The 18,057-nt window shown below is 45.0% G+C and overlaps 1 protein-coding gene across 4 annotated transcripts in view; it reads left to right on the forward strand.

Moving 5' to 3' along the window:
- SENP6 (SUMO specific peptidase 6) overlaps positions 1-18,057 on the forward strand; it is a 2,017,494-nt gene that overhangs the window by 1,521,729 nt on the left and 477,708 nt on the right. For all 4 annotated transcript variants that reach the window (XM_069606272.1, XM_069606273.1, XM_069606275.1 and 1 more), the window contains one exon: positions 9,305-9,723. In XM_069606272.1, coding sequence (XP_069462373.1) covers positions 9,305-9,723 — 419 coding nt within the window. The remainder of the gene's footprint in view (positions 1-9,304; positions 9,724-18,057) is intronic.

Raw genomic sequence — 18,057 nt, forward strand, 5'->3', positions numbered from 1 at the left:
GGAGGAGAGGAGGCAGTGGGGATTGTTGGGGTGTATATAGTGTTGGGAAGTTTGAGTTTGGTCGCGAGCCATATGGGAGTATTTTTGACGAGATATCTGGACAGCACGGAGGGGTGGGAGTGGGTAAGGGAGAGAGAGCAGGATAGTAATGAACTATGGGGGAGCTTAAAGTACTGACATGGAACGTCAGGGGGCTCAACAGTGATCTGAAACGAAACAAAGTCATGCTATACTTGAGAAGACAGAAGGTAGACATCACATTATTGCAAGAAACGCATCTGACCCGGGATAAACTAGAGCTGGTGAGGGGAAAGTGGAGGGGAACGGTGGTGGGATCCACGTACTCGGCCTATGCCAGGGGTGTGCTGGTCTGGGTGGCGCCACACGTCCCGTTCCAGCTGAGGCAGGAAATGCGGGACACTGAGGGGCGTCTGGTTATGGTGAGAGGGGTGGTTGAGAATAGAGAGGTGTGTATAGTGAATACATATGCCCCTAACCAGGGCACGGCAGAGTATTTCCGGACCATGTGTACCAACTTGAGCTGGTGTGTTGGGAGTGCGGTGATATGGGGAGGGGATTTTAACTGTGTGTTGGATCCGGGGATGGACAGATCCGACGATAAGGTGGTGAGGCCTGCCCCGGCAGCCCGGGCATTACAGGCGTTGCTACGTGACTTTGAGCTCGAGGATGTGTGGAGGACCAAGCACCCCGACGAGAGGCAGTACTCACACTACTCGGCCCCACAGCAGTTGCACACTAGACTCGACTATATCTTTGCCACATCGGACGTATTGGTAGATGTTTCTAGTGTGGAATACAAAGCGAGGGTCCTATCAGACCATTCGCCTATGGTGGTAGAGTGGCAATATGGCCACCCCAGGGCACGGATCCCGACGTGGCGTCTGCGCGCTGAGGCGCTTAAGGACCTGGTTTTTAGGGAGGATGTGCGGGAAGAAATTGTTAGCTATTTTGAGACAAACATAGGCAGCATTGACTCGGCGGGGACTCTATGGGAGGCCTTTAAGGTGGTGGCACGAGGGGTGGCAATTGCCAAATCAAAAGGCTTGCAGAATGGGGTCCTGGCTGATCTACGGAGAGCGGAAGGCGAGCTGGAACAGACATTGAAGAGCGAGCACATAGATGATAAGCTGGTGCTTAAACTGCAGCAGCAGTATACGGAACTTTGGGGAAGGCTCTGTAATTTAAATTACAAAAAGTATATTGAGAGACGACACGCGGGAGGAGATAAAACGGGCCGTCTTCTTGCATGGCTATATAAAAGGGAAACCCAGAGACCCCCGATTATGACGATAACTAGAGAGGATGGGGAGTTGGTAGATACCCAAGAGGGCATAAACAAGGAATTTGCGAACTATTACAGGGAATTATACAGGGATCTAGGGGGTGGTGGCTGGGAGGAAATGTTAGAGACCTTGCAAGATATTGGGTTGCCCAAGATAAGCATGGAAGAGAGAGAGGAACTAGATGCCCCAATAACATTGGAAGAGTTGGAGGCGGTCGTCCGGCAGCTACCCACTAGCAAGACCCCGGGAACGGACGGTCTGCCTAGTGAATTTTATAAAGCATTTGGGGCGGAAGTGCTCCCCCCGATGCTTGACATGTTTAATGAGGCGTTTGAGACGGGGAAGCTGCCGGAGTCGCTCAGAGAGGCGGTCATTATACCGCTCCCTAAGCCCAACAAGCCCGGACATAGTTGCGGATCGTATAGGCCATTGTCTATGTTGAATCAGGACAGCAAGATACTAACGGCTGTCCTGGCAAATAGACTGCGGAGAGTGATAGGCAAGTTGATCCACCCGGACCAAACTGGGTATGTACCGGATAGAAATATCACCCAAAACCACAGGCGACTCCATCGAGTGATCGAATTGGGATGTAATGATGAGGGGGAGATGGCGATTGTGTCATTGGACGCTGTGAAAGCCTTCGATTCGGTTAGATGGGAATGGCTGCTGGCGGCCTTAGGAGAGTACGGGCTGGGACCGGGATACATCAGATGGGCGGAGTTGCTGTACAGTGCTCCATTGGCTAGAGTGCGGACGGGTACAATCATATCAGAGAGGTGGCAACTTAGCAGAGGCACTAGACAAGGGTGCCCCTGGTCCCCGATGCTATTCATTCTGGCTCTGGAACCTCTGGCACTGTATCTAAGGCAGCAGTATGATATGGTGGGTATTGAGGTTGGGGGGAAAGGCACCTGATATCCCTGTATGCGGACGACTTGTTATTGTACCTGAGTCATCCAGAGGAGAATTTACAGTATGTCCTGGATGTGATGGAGAGGTACGCGAGGTTGTCAGGCATAGCGGTCAACCCCCAGAAATCGAGCATCTTTCCGCTGGGCAGCTATAGGGAGGTTCCCATAGACAGGTTGCCAGTGTTGCAGGTGCCCTGGTCAGTTCATACATTTCGTTACCTGGGGATAGATGTCTGCCACACGGTGGAAGAAGAACATAGGTGTAATACTGAGATGGCTGTTGAGAAAATACGGGCATGCATGAGTTTTTGGAAGAAGTTACCTTTGGCGATGATGGGGCGTGGAGCGATGATTAAAATGGTGGTTCTGCCTAGGCTGCTACATTACTTTAGCAACATCCCATACATGATCCCTAAGAGTTTTTTTGCTAAAATAAATGGGCTTTGCAGAGAGTTCTTGTGGCATGGTACTCGAAACAGAGTAGCGCTTTGGAAGTTGCAGAACTTTCATGAAAAAGGGGGAGTCAGACTCCCAAACTTTGAGGCCTATTACATTGCGAGCCAATTACAGTTCGTGACCAAATGGCTCTCCGATGAAGTAACTCCAGAATTTAGATTGTTTGGGCAAGAATGTGCCCCGTTTCATCTAAACGAAGTCATCTGGTTGCCCGAGGCTGTCACAAAGAAGTACCCGGGGATGGTGAGGCTGGGGTGGAAGATGTGGAGAAGAGCCTGCAAAATGATGGGAGACCCACTCCCGTGCTCTCCGCAGGTGCCGCTAGTTGCCTTGGCAGGCGAAGATGGACAACTGAGAGGGATTATCAGGACCTACTGGGAACCTGTGCGGCTGGTGACATTGGGGGACATGTGGCAGGAGGGCGCCATCAAGTGGTTTGTAGAACTTAGCGAGGAGGCGGGATTACATGGGGGCCAATGTCACATATCACAGATTGGGGAGGAGAATTCGGGAACTATGGCCCGAGACTACCCTGGCAAATGAACCGGATGTTATTATGGGAGTGATATATGATACAGCGGAGGGGGGACATGAGATCTCTAGGCTATATGAGATGGTGATGTCGAAGGTTGGAAAGGAATTGACATATTTACGATCGGAGTGGGAGAGTGAAGTGGGGACCCAGATGGAAGATGGGATGTGGGAGCGGGCTCTAGGATATCACAAGAGGGTGTCTAGGAATGCTAGATTACAGCAAATACAGTTATACGTCACGCACAGGGCGTATATGACCCCGCTGAGGATATCCAAATTTCGGAACGCCGGAAGACAGGCGTGCCCTAAGTGTAACGAAGAGAATGCGGACATGACGCATATGTTCTGGGCGTGCCCAGTGATTGAGGGGTTCTGGGGGGAGGTGGCGCGCAAGTTGGGAGAGAGAGGGGTCACGCTTGCTGTAGACACCGCCTGGGCATGTTTGTTGGGTGGGTCTCCCAGACCTCGGAAGCAGAAGCATGTGGGCAAACTAAAAGACTTAGCGTATGTGCTAGCCAAACGAAGAATAGCCATGGGCTGGAAAAAATGTCACAAGCCACGGGTGGAGGTGTGGTGGAGTGACCTGCAGAAATGGGCGCAGGCGGAAACAGCGGTGTGGCAGGAGGCGAGTTGTATGGCTTGGGAGGAAGAATTGGGCTCCCTGATGGCATGGAAGACACTGATATCCTGCATATTTGGGACAGGGGTGGATTTGGAGGAATTGGATGATTACGATGCCCAATCATGTGCGACAGATACAGAAAACGACATGGGAACAGGCTCGCGGAGAGGGGGGGATCAGGGGAGCAGTGCGCATTAATGATTGAATGTTAAATGTGATACTGTTAATTGCACTGCGGTTTGGTGTGTATTGTTGTTTGTTTTGAAAAACTAATAAAAATTTATTTAAAAAAAAAAAAAATAGTTTTGTGTGTGACTTTATTAAAGTAAATCTTCTTCTGTATACCAGTGGTATATTTTCTAAATTTGTGTGTGGACTAATTGTATCTTTATGTTGACATTCTACCCCAACCTGAGAGTTAAGCCTTGACACTCTGTCAAGCGACCCATGTTTAAGAGAGTGTTGTTTTCCCTTTCTTGTTGGGTGTTTTAGGCTCCCCCCTAAGGTTAGTTGTAGCATTCTCAACGGAGGGTGGTACAAAAACTGCTTCAACACTGCTGCGGACTGGAAGGGTGTTGAGACTCCGACAATCCACCTTATCTGCTCTTCAGCTTTGTCCTGGGTTTCTTCCACCATCATCCTCTTTGTGAGACTGTCTTCTTTGGCTGGGCACCCTCTCCTTGTACTTCTCGCTGCTGGATCCTGGTTTGCCTGGTTTCACCGCCAGCCTAGAGTCTTCCTTGTGGTTGTTGCTTCTGACTTGATGGGCTGCTTATTCTTTTCCATTGTAGTGGTCGTCATAGGCCCAAGTTCCAGTCCCTAGGTAGTCCCATCCTGTAAAAGCACAAAGGAAAGGATCCCTGTACTTAACGGGTTGTTTTGCCTCCTAGCATTCTTTTTGCAAGTAAACACCATGTGTGCTTGCCTCTGGGTCCCTTGGTGAGGGGGTTATGCACAATACTCACCATCAGGGTCCCTTTGGTCCAAGGGTCAAGACTTTTCAGGATCTAATATCGGTCACATTTTCCTGTTTGAGAACGTTGGGGGTCTTCCTGCTGTACTTTATCCTCTTCTGGGGCTTCTGGTTCTCTAAATTGGGGTCCGCTCTGGTCCTTCTTGGGGTAATTTTCTGCTTTATTCTAACTTTTTTCCCTTACAAGTAAATTGCCAAACGACTTTGTCCTGTTTATTTCTATTCAAACTTTCTCATCACCTGAAACTCTTTAGGTGACTCTGGGGGTACTTGCCTGCCTCCAGTTCCGTTCTAGTGAGCTTTAGGCCAAAGACTTGAATGTTACTACTTACCTTTGCTTGAATGTATTTTAAAGTCATGTTCTCCGCTTCTTTCGACTGTGAATGCATACCTAAACAATTTATTGTTACAATGTAATTATTTTTACCTGAAGTATATGGCCTTGGTGGTTGTTGCTAAAGTGTTCAAATGTTTGACGGCCTCTGGCTGTGTTTCAGAGTTCTTTCCCTGCCTCCTCTGGAACCTTCTTTAACTGTGATGTGTGCATTTATATTTCTGTAGTACTATGTCCCATAGGTGTAGAAATACTGTTATTTTGTTTGTGCTGGCACAAGGGATCCTGTATGACTATTTCAACAATGCAAGTACTTTTTTTGTACAGGTTCTAGGGGTTTAAACTGTGTGCTATGTCTGCTAATATTATTTCCCCAGCCTCCCCCTGTCACAATATGTTGTGTGCCCATCGTAAGATAGTGTGCCCACATTGTGTTATAGAGGTGTGGAGTATCCTATTTGCCATGTACTGTTTATATATTACACAAGGTATTTTTTAGTGGTCATTCCCACTGTCAAAATTCAACAAGGTGGGCTAACAAGAAATTGTCTGGTCATGAGAATTGAAAAGAACTTGGTAGTGATCACTTATTTTATTACTTTTTAGTCATCAACTGGCTACCAATACAGTAAAATATTTACTCCCTTTTTGAAGCTGGTAACACCTTATTCCCATGCGCGCTGTGGACGTACCTGAGCCATGGACAGCACACAGCCATGATTGGGGAGGTGATGCTGAGAGAAAGCAGATTGGTTGTCATGTAGGTGGAAGCCCATAAGGCTGTGCTCAGGTTACATTAGCCTCTGTCCAGGGCCCAGCTCAACATCATCATTGATGGTGGGTTACCCCGCCTGAGACCGGACAGGCGTGCTAGATCAGGCTGTTTTTAGTAGGATGGAGAAAGATTTGCTAAAAGTGGTGGTCTATGTCACGTGACTTGGTGAAGCGGAAATTGTACAGGGCTCAAATGGTGCTGTAAAGCCATGCCCATAACTCCAAGGCCAGAGGATGGGACGTTAGGAAGCCCATTGTTAATGTAACAGACTAAATGTATCGTATTGAATATTCTGTAGAAGGCTCATTATGTAAAACATTCTAAAAAGCCTGAGGTTTCTGCACTCAGGAGCCAAAGTTTTGATACCAGGATACCCCGTTCCAGGTGAAAAGATCTTTTCACAAAGATCTTTTCACCAAAGAAATCGATTTAGAGGGACCGCTCTATGACCGCACGGAGCAGTCTTTCTAAATCGAACTGTCACTCCCCTGCGACGCACGCAAGTGTGCGCAGGGGCTGACTGGCACTAAAGGACTCGGAAGTGGCCGCAACGGTGAAACGGGTAAGTGTGTTGTGTCTTGCGTGTGTGTCTGTGTGTTGAGTTTTGTTTGTTTAATTTTGGGCGGTGCTGAAGGAGGGGGATTTGGGCAGGGGGGTGGAACCCCCCAATTTGAACAAATCCTGTTGGGGCACAGTGGGTGGTGGGGTGTGGGTGATGGGCGAGGCAATGTGGGTTTTTGATTTTTTTTGTAGGCCGCTCAGACCAGCCCAAAAAAATCTGTTTTTGTTGGGCGACCTACTAAAAGCGAAATTATCACATAGAACTGGATACCCAGCCTACCTTTGCTGTCTGGTTTCCCTATTGGATTATTTGTTAATTAGCACAGGATTTTCCACCATTGGGCAACCAAAATAAAAGTACATAACCTTACTGCCTGAATGTTTTAATGAGTTAAGAGACTAGCAGTTCCTCTGTTTTTCCACTGTAGCCAAGACCCTGACAAAGAGGAGCCCTCACTGAAAGCCTTGGAGACTACGGACAGCCAACATATCCAAAGCCCTAACGAGTGAAGCACTGCTGCTCTTGCTGTGACCACAGAAGACCTAATCAGTGCTTTAAACCTTGGACTGGGGGGACCAACCAGTCCAGCACCCTGCACTTGAAGCCTGCTCTTGAATGTCGGCAGTTCACAGGGATGCCTCATGTCCACTCCACTCCACCCTTCAATTGTTTACTGCTGGAGGGTAAAAAGACTTTCCTCCCAACCTCATTTGTAGAAATAACAGAACATCTCTACACAGTGTTATTAAATGTAAAGGCCAGAGGAATGCCATCAGGCTCCCTCCCATATCAAAATGAAGTGATGCAACAAGTAATTATCAACTGACAAAGCCACCCATTCCCCTTCTCTCTGACCTAGTGCCTTGAATGCCGAACTTATAGGAGTTGAGACTACACAGGAAAACTAGATACAGCACACAGACCCTGCTTAGGCAGGATGAAATTGGGGTAGGAAGAAACCAGATGTACTAAGAAAAGAAAGCAGGAGAGCAAAGACAGAAGGCTGCATGGATTTATCAGGACCAAAATGTTCCCAGTCCGCAGGTTATCCAGTTCCACTATTGTCGTGAAGAATCGGAAAGCTCCAAATTAAAAAGTTGTCTCCAAATTCTAATAGTAAAAAAGTTTCCAAAGAGAATATTCTATTTAGCAATCGAGAGCCAGATGGGCAGGGAGCATCAAAACACTACAGAAACGTGTCAGACAGAAGCAATCCAAAAAAGCACAGTGGGAGAACAAGGCAACCAAGAAACAGACTTCTTAGCACAAGCAAGTATACACAACTCTAGATACCAGTTGAGAAGTGGTGTACTACCTTAGGATGGTGAAGTTTAACTGCTGCTTTAGGATTCGGCCTGCCATGTGATGGGTTGTTCATGCTTCCGGCGCAATGATGTTAGAAAGCAACCAGAACGTCAAGAATTTTAATCCCAATGGCGCCTCTGAAAATTACACTCCGGAAAGATTGTTCATGCCCGGGTACTTATTGGGAGCTGTGGGATCCTGGTATCCTGTGTTTTGAATACAAGGCCTTTCTGCTGCAACGCTCGCTATCCCAAGTTGCGCCTTGAGAGTCTGCAGATTATCGAGATTTAGCCTCAGAACATCTCTCATGCTTCTATGCTGCTCTCCTGGGTTATGAGGGGCTTCCCTGCAGCCAATTTTTACAGATACCACATTTCCCTCCCGATGTCCCTTAACCAGAGCTTCTTTGCAGCTGCCTTGTTTCTGCTGTGTCCTGGGGTCTCTAAACTTTGTGGCACCCGCTGTGGCTGCTGTCCTGATGTGTCCAGCTGTTAGTATGTCGGAGCCATCCCAGAGCTGGAGATGCGATCTGCTGCATTGCTAGATCCATTCCCGGCGGTCTTCAGCCACTGCATCTGTGTGCCCTGGACTGCCAAAGACAGGACCATCGACAGAAATAAGTACCCCTAGTGACCCGGAGAATCACTCTGAAAATCTGATTAAGGGCACAAGTTTATGCCCACTGCTGCCAACGGGATTGTATGACAAGTTCACTACCTTATTCTCTTTGGCCTGGTTTTGGTCTGTGTAGGTCTAGCCAAGGGCCCCCGCCCTTTCAGGGTAACCCACAGTGTCATAGGATTGAGCTAAACCCAAGACTTAATGGCCTTCTAATTTAAAGGTACTTTGAAAACCCATCCTTTTGCCAACCTGTTTGTTTGGCCAGTGCTTATGCCAGGCAACTTTTGAGACTTCCAACCGCCTCCCTCCCTCTCGCTAGTTCTATTTACCTAATGGGCAAGAGCTTCTGAAGTTAGGTGCCTCTAATACTTATAAGGTAGGGTTTATCATTTGTTATAATGCATGTTCTTTTCACTTTTCTGTTACACTTTCTTTGTTCTACTTGATGGAACTGATTTTACCGTGCTTTTGTGTAACATGTAGGTAATCTCACTTTGAGGTGCGTGTGTGTGCGTGTGTGATCTGTTTTTCTTGACTTTTACCTACTTGGGTGTTTTTAGCGTAATATATTGGTAAATATTTGCTCTTCCTTATGGTTTCTAGCATTTGACTGATTCTATGTGTGGTTAACTGTACCATTGCTCCATCCTCCGAGCCCCTGAGAACTGCCAGATTTCTCAGCTCACATTGCCTAGATTAGGTTTGGCTAAACTGAAGTTTTCAATAACCGTGGTCACTGACTAGATTCATCGCTCAGAACCCTCCCACAGGGTTGCTTCTGACAAATCATTTTACCATTGACCTACGGTTACATGTTGCCATCCATTATAATTTGCTCAAGAAACATAAGAACAAAGGTGCTGCATTGAACAAAGCTTACCATGTACTTTTATTCCCTTCACAGTGCCCACTGGTTTCTTGCTGTGATTTGTTTTCCTGGATTGAATGAGCCCAAGTATGAACCTAATCCTCTATACCAGGGACTTCCGATTCAAAACTGCACAGCAGAGGAAGATACTGGAATTACATCACAGGAAGATGCAGAAGTTCCGTTAAAAAGCCCTCTAACTAAACCAGCTTCAAAGAAAACACCTAGCAAAAGACACATTACTGCATCAAGTGATACGTGCAGCGGGAATGGTGACAGTGATACTTTGGGCACCAGAAGAAGTCCTTGCCGTGGGAAACGAGGAATGAAAAATGGTGATGAAGAGAATTCTGAATTAGAAGCTAAGAAAAGGCAATCTCTTAGCAAAGTGGATTTTAGGACTAAAAATGAAAATGACATTCAAAGTGAAAATACAACTCCTGTGAAATCACTTGGTACGTATATGAAGTCCTCTCCTGAGATTACAGTGCTGGATAAGCTGTTGTGCTGAATATGTCTCACTGCCCTGGACCTGTCTTCAGGAACTTTTGGTTACCAGTTAACTAATGTCATTTAAAAAAAAAAAAAACTGTTTTATGATGATGTGAGTTGTACCGCACAGCATTTGTAAGGTCTCCAGCTGGCTCTAGAAAGAAAGAGAGGAGGGATGGGTGTGTTAGTGGGAGGAGATGGATAAGGTAAGACTGCTTTGCTGTTTGTTGCTAGTTTCAGGTTGGGAAAAATGATCACTGTGTGGTTCGCTTGTAGGTGTTATGGATCGATTTGCATTTGGGTGTTTGAGTTTGGATTGGGTTTGTGTGTCTGTGGCATTGTGATTGTGTGAGGGGTTTGTTTTGTGCGAGTTATCAAGAGGGTGTGCCTTTTTGCCATTTAGTGTTACTGTGTATTTTGTGGTGTTCGTGTATGGGTGTCTTTTTTGTTGTGTTTGCTATGGCTGCAGGAGTTTGGAGAGTTTTAGAGGGTGTTAATTGTTCCATTCTTGGCTTTATTTTTTGGTGTTTCAGACCAAGTTCCTTTGTGGGGGGTTAGCCATACCTGGTCATTTGTTCACTTGGAAAAAGTCGGGCAGAACCTTGTACTTTGTGGTGTATTTTTGTATTGAGATTGTGCCTTTCTCTTTAACCATGGTATGTCTTTCTAGGATGGTAGATGAGACATGTATTTAGGCCTTCCTCAACGTCGGGTGGTCCTTTACTGTGTGTATTTCCTTGGGGAGCGAGTTCCACAGTCTTGTTAAGATGTATGAAAAGGCTCATCCACCATATTTCATTTTCAAGTATTGTTTGGGTTCCAGTTGTATGTTGTTGATTGGGTTCTCCTACGACTGTATATGGAGATTTCTTCTTTCAAGAACTCTGCTCCTTGTCGTGAATTGCTCTGTGGGCATTTGTGAAGAATCCTGTGGATCTCCCACTAAAACCCTGCCTAATATCTCCTCCTAGGGGGCCAGGTTAAGGCAGACTCTTCCTGATTCCAATCCTGGGGGTGGTGTACTGCGGGAGAATCACGTGGGTGAAGACAAGGCCCAGGAATTCACAGTATGAGACATGGTATTGTTCTTTGGGCTATAGTAAGATAATTCCCAAAGAGGTTATTGCATCTGGTCATTTAGAGGAATGTCAGTCTGGGGTTCAAACTAAGGTATACCGTCATTTCATCAACGGGCTTTCATCGTTTTTTTGCCGTGATATTTTTTTCGATTTTATTTTTTAAATTTTTTTTAAAATTTTTTTTTTGGGGGGTTAAAAATTAAATACATTTGGTGTGTGTCTAGGTGATAATTAAAATAATTAAACGGATGGGTGGTTTGGGGGGTAACCCCCCTCCCCCCAAAAAATAATCGTAATTTTTTTGAAAAAAAATTTCCGCGGCAAAAAACCAGGCGATGAAAAGTCCGTTGATGAAATCACATAAAACCCAAACTAAGCCAGTAAACTCCAGGACAAAAATATGTAAAGATGTTAACTTTTCAGAACCATTCTTTTATACCCCTAAAAGCTGTATCCTCCACTATAACAAAGGTATGACAACAGGAGCAGCGAACACGGTACTTTCTCTACCCATCATGTCTCTAAAAAGGTTAAACAGATTTACTCGTATTATAATAACATCAAGGGAAAGAAATCTTTACTTAATCCTTTTAAAGATGTAGAGAAATTGAAACTTTCTACAAAGGAGTGCATGTACCAGAATCCCTCGGGTACTTTGTAGAAGAAGGCTAAAGAGAAATCTAGGAGCTCGGTTCAGGTAGGCAGGCAAGCCTAATAGCTTTTGGCAGGGTCAGGCAGTTGGTTCTAAGGACCTGTACCTGAAACCAATTAACCCACCTGAGGGTCCTAAAAGGTTGCTGCAGGGAGCAGCAGTAGAAAAAAGCTGGATTGGAAGCTGGAAGGCCGGCAGCAGCAGAAGTAGAAGGAGCAGAGCATGATGCTGGCAGTTCATAAGGAAGTGTGACCATGGATTGGATGCCGGAGCAGAGGAAGGGCAGGTTTCACCTGCAGACCGAGTTGATCCTGGGCTCATAGACATAGAGTTTGGCTGTGGCAGCATTGGAAGAGACTGGAGGAAACAGGCAGTCTTTCCAGGAGTCCCTTATTGCTGTGAATGCAGAGCTGAAGTCATGCATCCACCCAAGCCCTGTGTGCCAATGCAAGCCGAGGGGAACTGGAGGGGGGTTTAGGAGAGTCTCTCCTTTGATGAGGCCGGATCGGAGACACCCGTACAGCAGAGGGGTGGGGATCTCAAGAGTTGCTGCAGCAGTAGTAGTTGAAGAAACCAAGCCTGGAAGCAGCCCGCAATCGCAGCGATTGTGGAGTCGAGAAGTGAAGCTTTTGCTGAAAAATAAATGAAAATACCTTGCTGGTAACAGTAGCCAGCTTTCTTATCGCGTGCATATTTGAGCGAGATAAACTTGTTTGTAGAAATGGGAAGTCACATTAGCACAGGAAATGTAACACACGATTGAAATATCAAAGCTGAAACACCAGCATGTTGTAAAATCCTTTTCTCTTCCCATTGTTGAGCATAACTGTATGCCGAGCGGTTGCGTGGCTCTTGTTAACACAGAGTGATGCCGGTAAAGCTACTGAATCTTAATAGACTCTGCCGAAGCGTTACAAGCACATTTTTCACATCTTGAGAAGTTGTGCATGAATCATTGTCGTCCTCCCCCCTCATCCCCCCTGAGTACTATGGAGGCTAGTAGCTGACCGAAAGGTGGGAACGCTTAACTTTGAAGTGGCAGTTTGAAGGTAAAAGGAACAGAATACTATTGTTTGAGTTGTTGAAGCTGTTACCTCAGAGACATCCAACATTCGGAGTGACAAAGATTCTCCAAGGTTGTAAAGCATCTCACTATAACCTTTGGGATAACCACTGAAGATACAGTGTCATTGAAGCTGGGGAAACAGTCTGTATGTTTGTTCAAAATAACTCTAGTTGGTAACCTTTCATTTGGTAACTACAACGCGGAAGAAAAGGCAAAGAGGCTACCTTTTTCTTGTCACACAGGAGACAAGAGTGCCTTGCCAAACCTTACAAATTGTAGTAGCAGCAGAGTAGTAGAACTGTGGTCGCCAATACAATTGTCAGAACTGTAGTAGAATGCATCAGACGTCAAAAGTCAACTGTGGCGCAAGGGAGCCAGCTCTCACAGTTTCACTAAGCGAGTTGCTGGAGAAAGAGTAATTCCTAAGCAGAAATATCCTGACAAAACTGTATATAGTAGACACCATGGAAGTTGCAAATAGAAAGGTTGTTAAGCAGAAGTGGTACTTTTGTCTTCAACTTTGTTAATGTTTTCCTGGAGAAAGGCTATCGAGAAATGCCATTGGTACTGTTGTTTTCGTTGTGGTGTTTGGAAAGGGGGATCTTTTTTTATCAAGCGAAGGACTGCTACAAATGGATTTTAATTTGTGTGAACTTTGGTTTCTTTGGAACTTTTCAAGACTTTTCTTTTGCTTTGAAGAATTGACTTTAAACATTTTTGGGTGGAGCAAGATCTGCCAATGAAAAGTAGAAGTCATCTAAGACACTTATTGTTTGGTAACTTTCATTTGTTATTTTCATGTGTATTTAAATATTTTAGTGTGAGGTTTGGTATTGTGATTGCTAGTAGGTTTACCCTTCGATTTGAGACCAAGTACAGTAGATTTAGTTAGGGTTTGTTTATTTTTGCTTAAAATAAAATGTTGAACCTTGAGAATACTAAACAAAATTTGAGTTTCGCATTGCTGACCATTGCAGAGTGTTTTGAAGTGGATCCTTTTCTTGACCGGTAGCCAATGTAGGCATATTAGTGCTGGTGTAATGTGTTCCCTCTTGCCAAGTCTGAAGAGTCTTGCTGCTACGTTCTGTATCCATTGGAGTTTTTGATGAGGTAGTCCGGTATTGCCAGTTAGAGGCTCTTGGCTTAATCTGTTCTTGCCATACCAGTTAGATGATTGCGAGTGTTCTGTGAGGGAACGTGAGAAAGGGCAGTGTCTGCTTGATGGTATATAAACTGAAGAAGCATTTCTTCACTACTGCGTTAACTTGGGGTTCTAGTGTTTGGTTGTCGTCCACCAGAATTCTAAGATTGTTAGCTACTTTGGATGTTTTGGGTTTGTTTCCCATTTCTGTGGGCCATGGTATATGCTGTTGGATTGTTTATTTATTTTTTGGTGTGATCATTATTTCAATATTGTCCTGGTTAAGTGTCAGGTTGTTTCTGTACATCAATGATTTCTGAGAGGCAGCTGGTTAAATGTTCTGGTGTTGATTTTGTAGATATTTGAGGGTCGTCTTCGTAGTTGTAGCATGCAAGTTCACGCCCTTTGAGTTAAATGCGTGCTGTCATATAAATGTTGAAGAGTGCTGATGATGGGTATGAGCCTTGTGGAACCCCACAAGTGGGTGTGTGTGGTGTTGATTTGAAGGGTGAGGGTAACCAATTGGTTTTTGTTATGTCAGGAAGTGTTTTCTCCATTTTAGGGTGGTGTTGCCCATTCCCATTTTGTGCATCCTTTTGATGAGGGCTGTATGGGGAACTGGGTCAATGGCCACTCAAATGTCTAGCAGTATCTGGGCAGAGGTAATGTTGTAGTCCGAGCACATTTTACGATCATCCCAGATTTATTGTAGTTCTGATTCTGTTCTTCTCAAAGGCCTGAAATCAACTTGTGCTTCATCCAGTAAGCAGTTGGTTTCTAAGTGATTTCTAGGAGTTTGGCCAAGTAAGGGATGCTTGATAAAGAGCAGTAATTTTAAGGGGTTTTTCATGCTACTTGAGCAATCCTTGTGAAGTGGCTTGATGTTTGCAGCTTTGAAGCTCCTAGGTATGGTTATTATTGCCAGCGGGTGGTTCATGAGATGGTGGATGTATTTTGCAGGTGTCTTTGCTGAGGATGTTTTTGTAGAAGACCAGTGTGTTAGGGTCTACTGGCGAGCCGGCCTTGTTGCTTTCCTTTGCCATTTTAACATAATCTTCAGTCGATATAGGTGTGAAGTCGTACTGTATCACGGTTGCCTTTGGGGTTGGGTCCCTGGCAATGTTTTTGCTTTTGTCCTTGGTTATAGTGTTGACCTGTTGAAGGTTGAGGATTTGGTTTTTGAAATGGTTGTCACATTAGTTTTCGGCAAGGGGTGGTTGGGTTTCTTATTTCATTGATAATATGGACCATCTCTTTCTGTACGGTCTTTGCTTTTGCAATCTGTTCAGTGTTTTTAGGATTTCTGCTTTGCAGATCCAGATCTGTTTTTGGCATGAAATGTCCTGTCATTTGTAGCTTTTCCTCCAAGCTTGTACTAGTTTCCGGCTTGTTTTCTACAGGTCTTGGAGGCATGCATGACCCATCTTGCAGCTCTTTTCTTGTTTGAGGAGACAGTTTCCTCAGTGCGAAGGGCATCTTGTGCATTAACATGAGTCACATCTAGATAGTACTGTGAAAATTAGCATGAGTCTCACATCTAGGTAGAATTGGGAAGTTTAACAAGCACCACATCTACATAGTGATGCCATTAACCAACTTTACTAAAAATCTCACACATTTGCATACACCTCTCATACGCAAACCAAACACAACCATACCTATAAGCACAACAAACCGCACACACTTCACTACACTGCAACAACAAAACAAACCACACATAGTCTTGCACAACAGCACATGATGGCAACCAACCGAAAAGCACACTTCAGCTCCGCGAACAGTGTTAACCGACACTGATGCTGCCAACAGCGCATCGCAGCTCTCCTACTCTTCTCCCGCTCAGTCCTACTATAGCCCATCCCAACCTCTTCCCCTTTCAGATCCGCCAGAGCGCCAGGCAACCACTCCGGTGGTGATGGTGCGCGGTATGAATATCCTTTAACATTAAAATGTGCAATCTATTTTTACAGTTTTTCGCTTCCTCCCTTTGGAAGTGTGTTTAGGGAGTTAATTGTTGTTGCGGTTTCTAACCTATTGTTGAGGTCCAAGCTGTTAAAGGTCTTCTAGTTCCTTTCGCCAGTAGGCGTCAGGTTTATGAGTTTGGCATGTACTAGTGTTGCAGCGTGGATCATAAAGGGCAAATACAAGGTGGTTGCTCCAGAGAACTTGTAATTGGGGTGCATTTTGTAGCTCGGTTTTTTTACACCAGAAGATTGCATCCAAGGTGTGTCCGGCTTAGTGGGTTGCTCCCTTTACCAATTGTTGTAGGTGCACGGCAGATAGTTGAAGTCCGGGATTTTGCAGAGTCAATGTTTTGCTCTTCAAACCGGCTATTGAAATCTCAGAATATGATCAGGTGGTCGTGCTGTATAGCGATCACGGTTATGGCATCTATAAATGTTTCTATAAAAGATGAGTTGTATGTGTGTGGTCTATATATGAGCAGGATTGAGAGATTGGTTTAATGGTCTAGAGTGAAGTGGAGGTAAAGTGATTCACAATGGGATATTTAATGATGGTGCCATTGGGATTTGTAAGTGATCTTTGTATTAAACGGCTAGTCCACCTCATCTTTTTTCCTACTCAGTTGGCCTGCCTGAGATTGAAGCTGAACTACCTTCAAGTTCTCCATAGGCCATGTTTCTGTGATTAGGATAGGACATCAGTTCCATCTTCACCGAGGAGCTTGTGTATGTTGGTGCTGTGGTTCGACATTGGTCTAGCGTTGATTAGGTTGCAGTGAATCTTTGTGTTCTGGGATTAGTTTGTCCTTTTGGGGTTTTGTTGATAGGACGATCTGGACTTTGCCTCTACTTTCTTGTGCTCCAGTTGTTGGCTTTGGTATGTGGGTTGTGGTGTAAACATTTTCTGTTTCGGGTTCTTCATTTAAGAGCTTGAGTAGGCTGCGTGTCGGGACGATGACCTCTCCGGAGGTGGTTGCTGGTTTGTAACGTCGAGTTCTGTTGGCTCTCCAGTTTTTTGTGACGAATAGTGTGTTAAGGTGGTTTGATTCTATTGCAGGTATTTTGGTCTTTGTTTTGTCCATATGCAGCATTTTGTTCTTTTGCTTTGTAATTCAAATGTCTTTAGGTTGATGCATGAGATGGTTTGTAGGTCTGTGTATCACAAAAAAGAACGATTTAGGTTGAGATGTAGTGAACAGGCTTTCTTTTACGCCGTGGTTTTGTGGGGGGGTTTCCAGTGTGTTTAGGTTCTGTGACATGGCAGGTTAGTGTTTTCTTTACTGTTTGCGCTCTTATCAATGGTATTTGTCTGGCAATCGTTCCGTGATTAAGGCATTTTCATTGAGGTTTGTGCATTTGGTTTGGTGTTTTAGTCTCTGTCTTATTGGTCGGGTGACCCAGTGGCCATTGATTCCGTGCTCTGAGACTCAGTGGCTTGTTACTTTAAATAATGTGACGCAAAAAAAGTTAATTTGTGTAGGTGGTGCATCATGCACATTGCACTATGGACCGATAGCTCCTCACAATCTGTAAATGCATCGTAGTGCTTGTGATGTCACATTCTGCACTGGCTGTTAAGGAGATTTTTTAAGAGCCAGGGTGTGGGGTTGGAACCATTTCACCCAAAGGTGGAATGGTTTTCCAACCTAAAAGGTAATCCAACCGCTCTACAGTAGGTGGCAGGGGCAGGGCAGTCAGGCTCAACTCCTATAGCGAGGAGGTCTGGCTGTGAAACAAAATTAGTCCACAATGGGTTAACCAAAGAAAAAAAAAACACACTGGTATTCTAAAATGTACATGTGAATAATAAATTACACATAGAAGCTCCAATAGGTGAAAATAAGTACTTTAAATGAAACATCACAGTGCAGGTAAAAAACAGTAATGCTCATTTAAGACCAACCCTAAATGTAAGTCCATTATCTGGTGACCGATGTAATATATAAAGGGTAGTGAGGGAGAGGAAAAGGGGATGCTAGGCTCACTATGCAATATTATATTCATAGTCCTTTTCAGAGCCCCATCTGATATATTTTATTTATATTGCGCTCGTACACAGGTGTTTCAGAGCACGACCAGGCTAAGGTAAGGTAAGGTAAGGGAACGGAAGAAATAAAAACGGTGATCTTACTAGGCCCAGTGACATTGAGAACGCGCAAGTGCATGGGGGAGGCAAAAGGGTGAAAGCGCATGGAAGGGGAAGAGCATAGGAGAGAACAAAATAAATAAGTCAAATAAAGGTGATAAACAGTTGGTAGTGCAGCCGGTAGGTGGCAAAGTGCTCAGTGAGTCAGATAGGGTGTATCTGATAAGTGCAGAAGAAGAGTGGGTTGGGGACTGTATGGGTACAGATACAAGGTTTGGTTTGGCCCGGAGGCAGTGCAGGAGGGGGAGC

This window comes from Ambystoma mexicanum, chromosome 4p (assembly GCF_040938575.1).
Source record: "Ambystoma mexicanum isolate Mex_15411 chromosome 4p, UKY_AmexF1_1, whole genome shotgun sequence".
Classification (NCBI taxonomy): Eukaryota; Metazoa; Chordata; class Amphibia; order Caudata; family Ambystomatidae; genus Ambystoma; species Ambystoma mexicanum.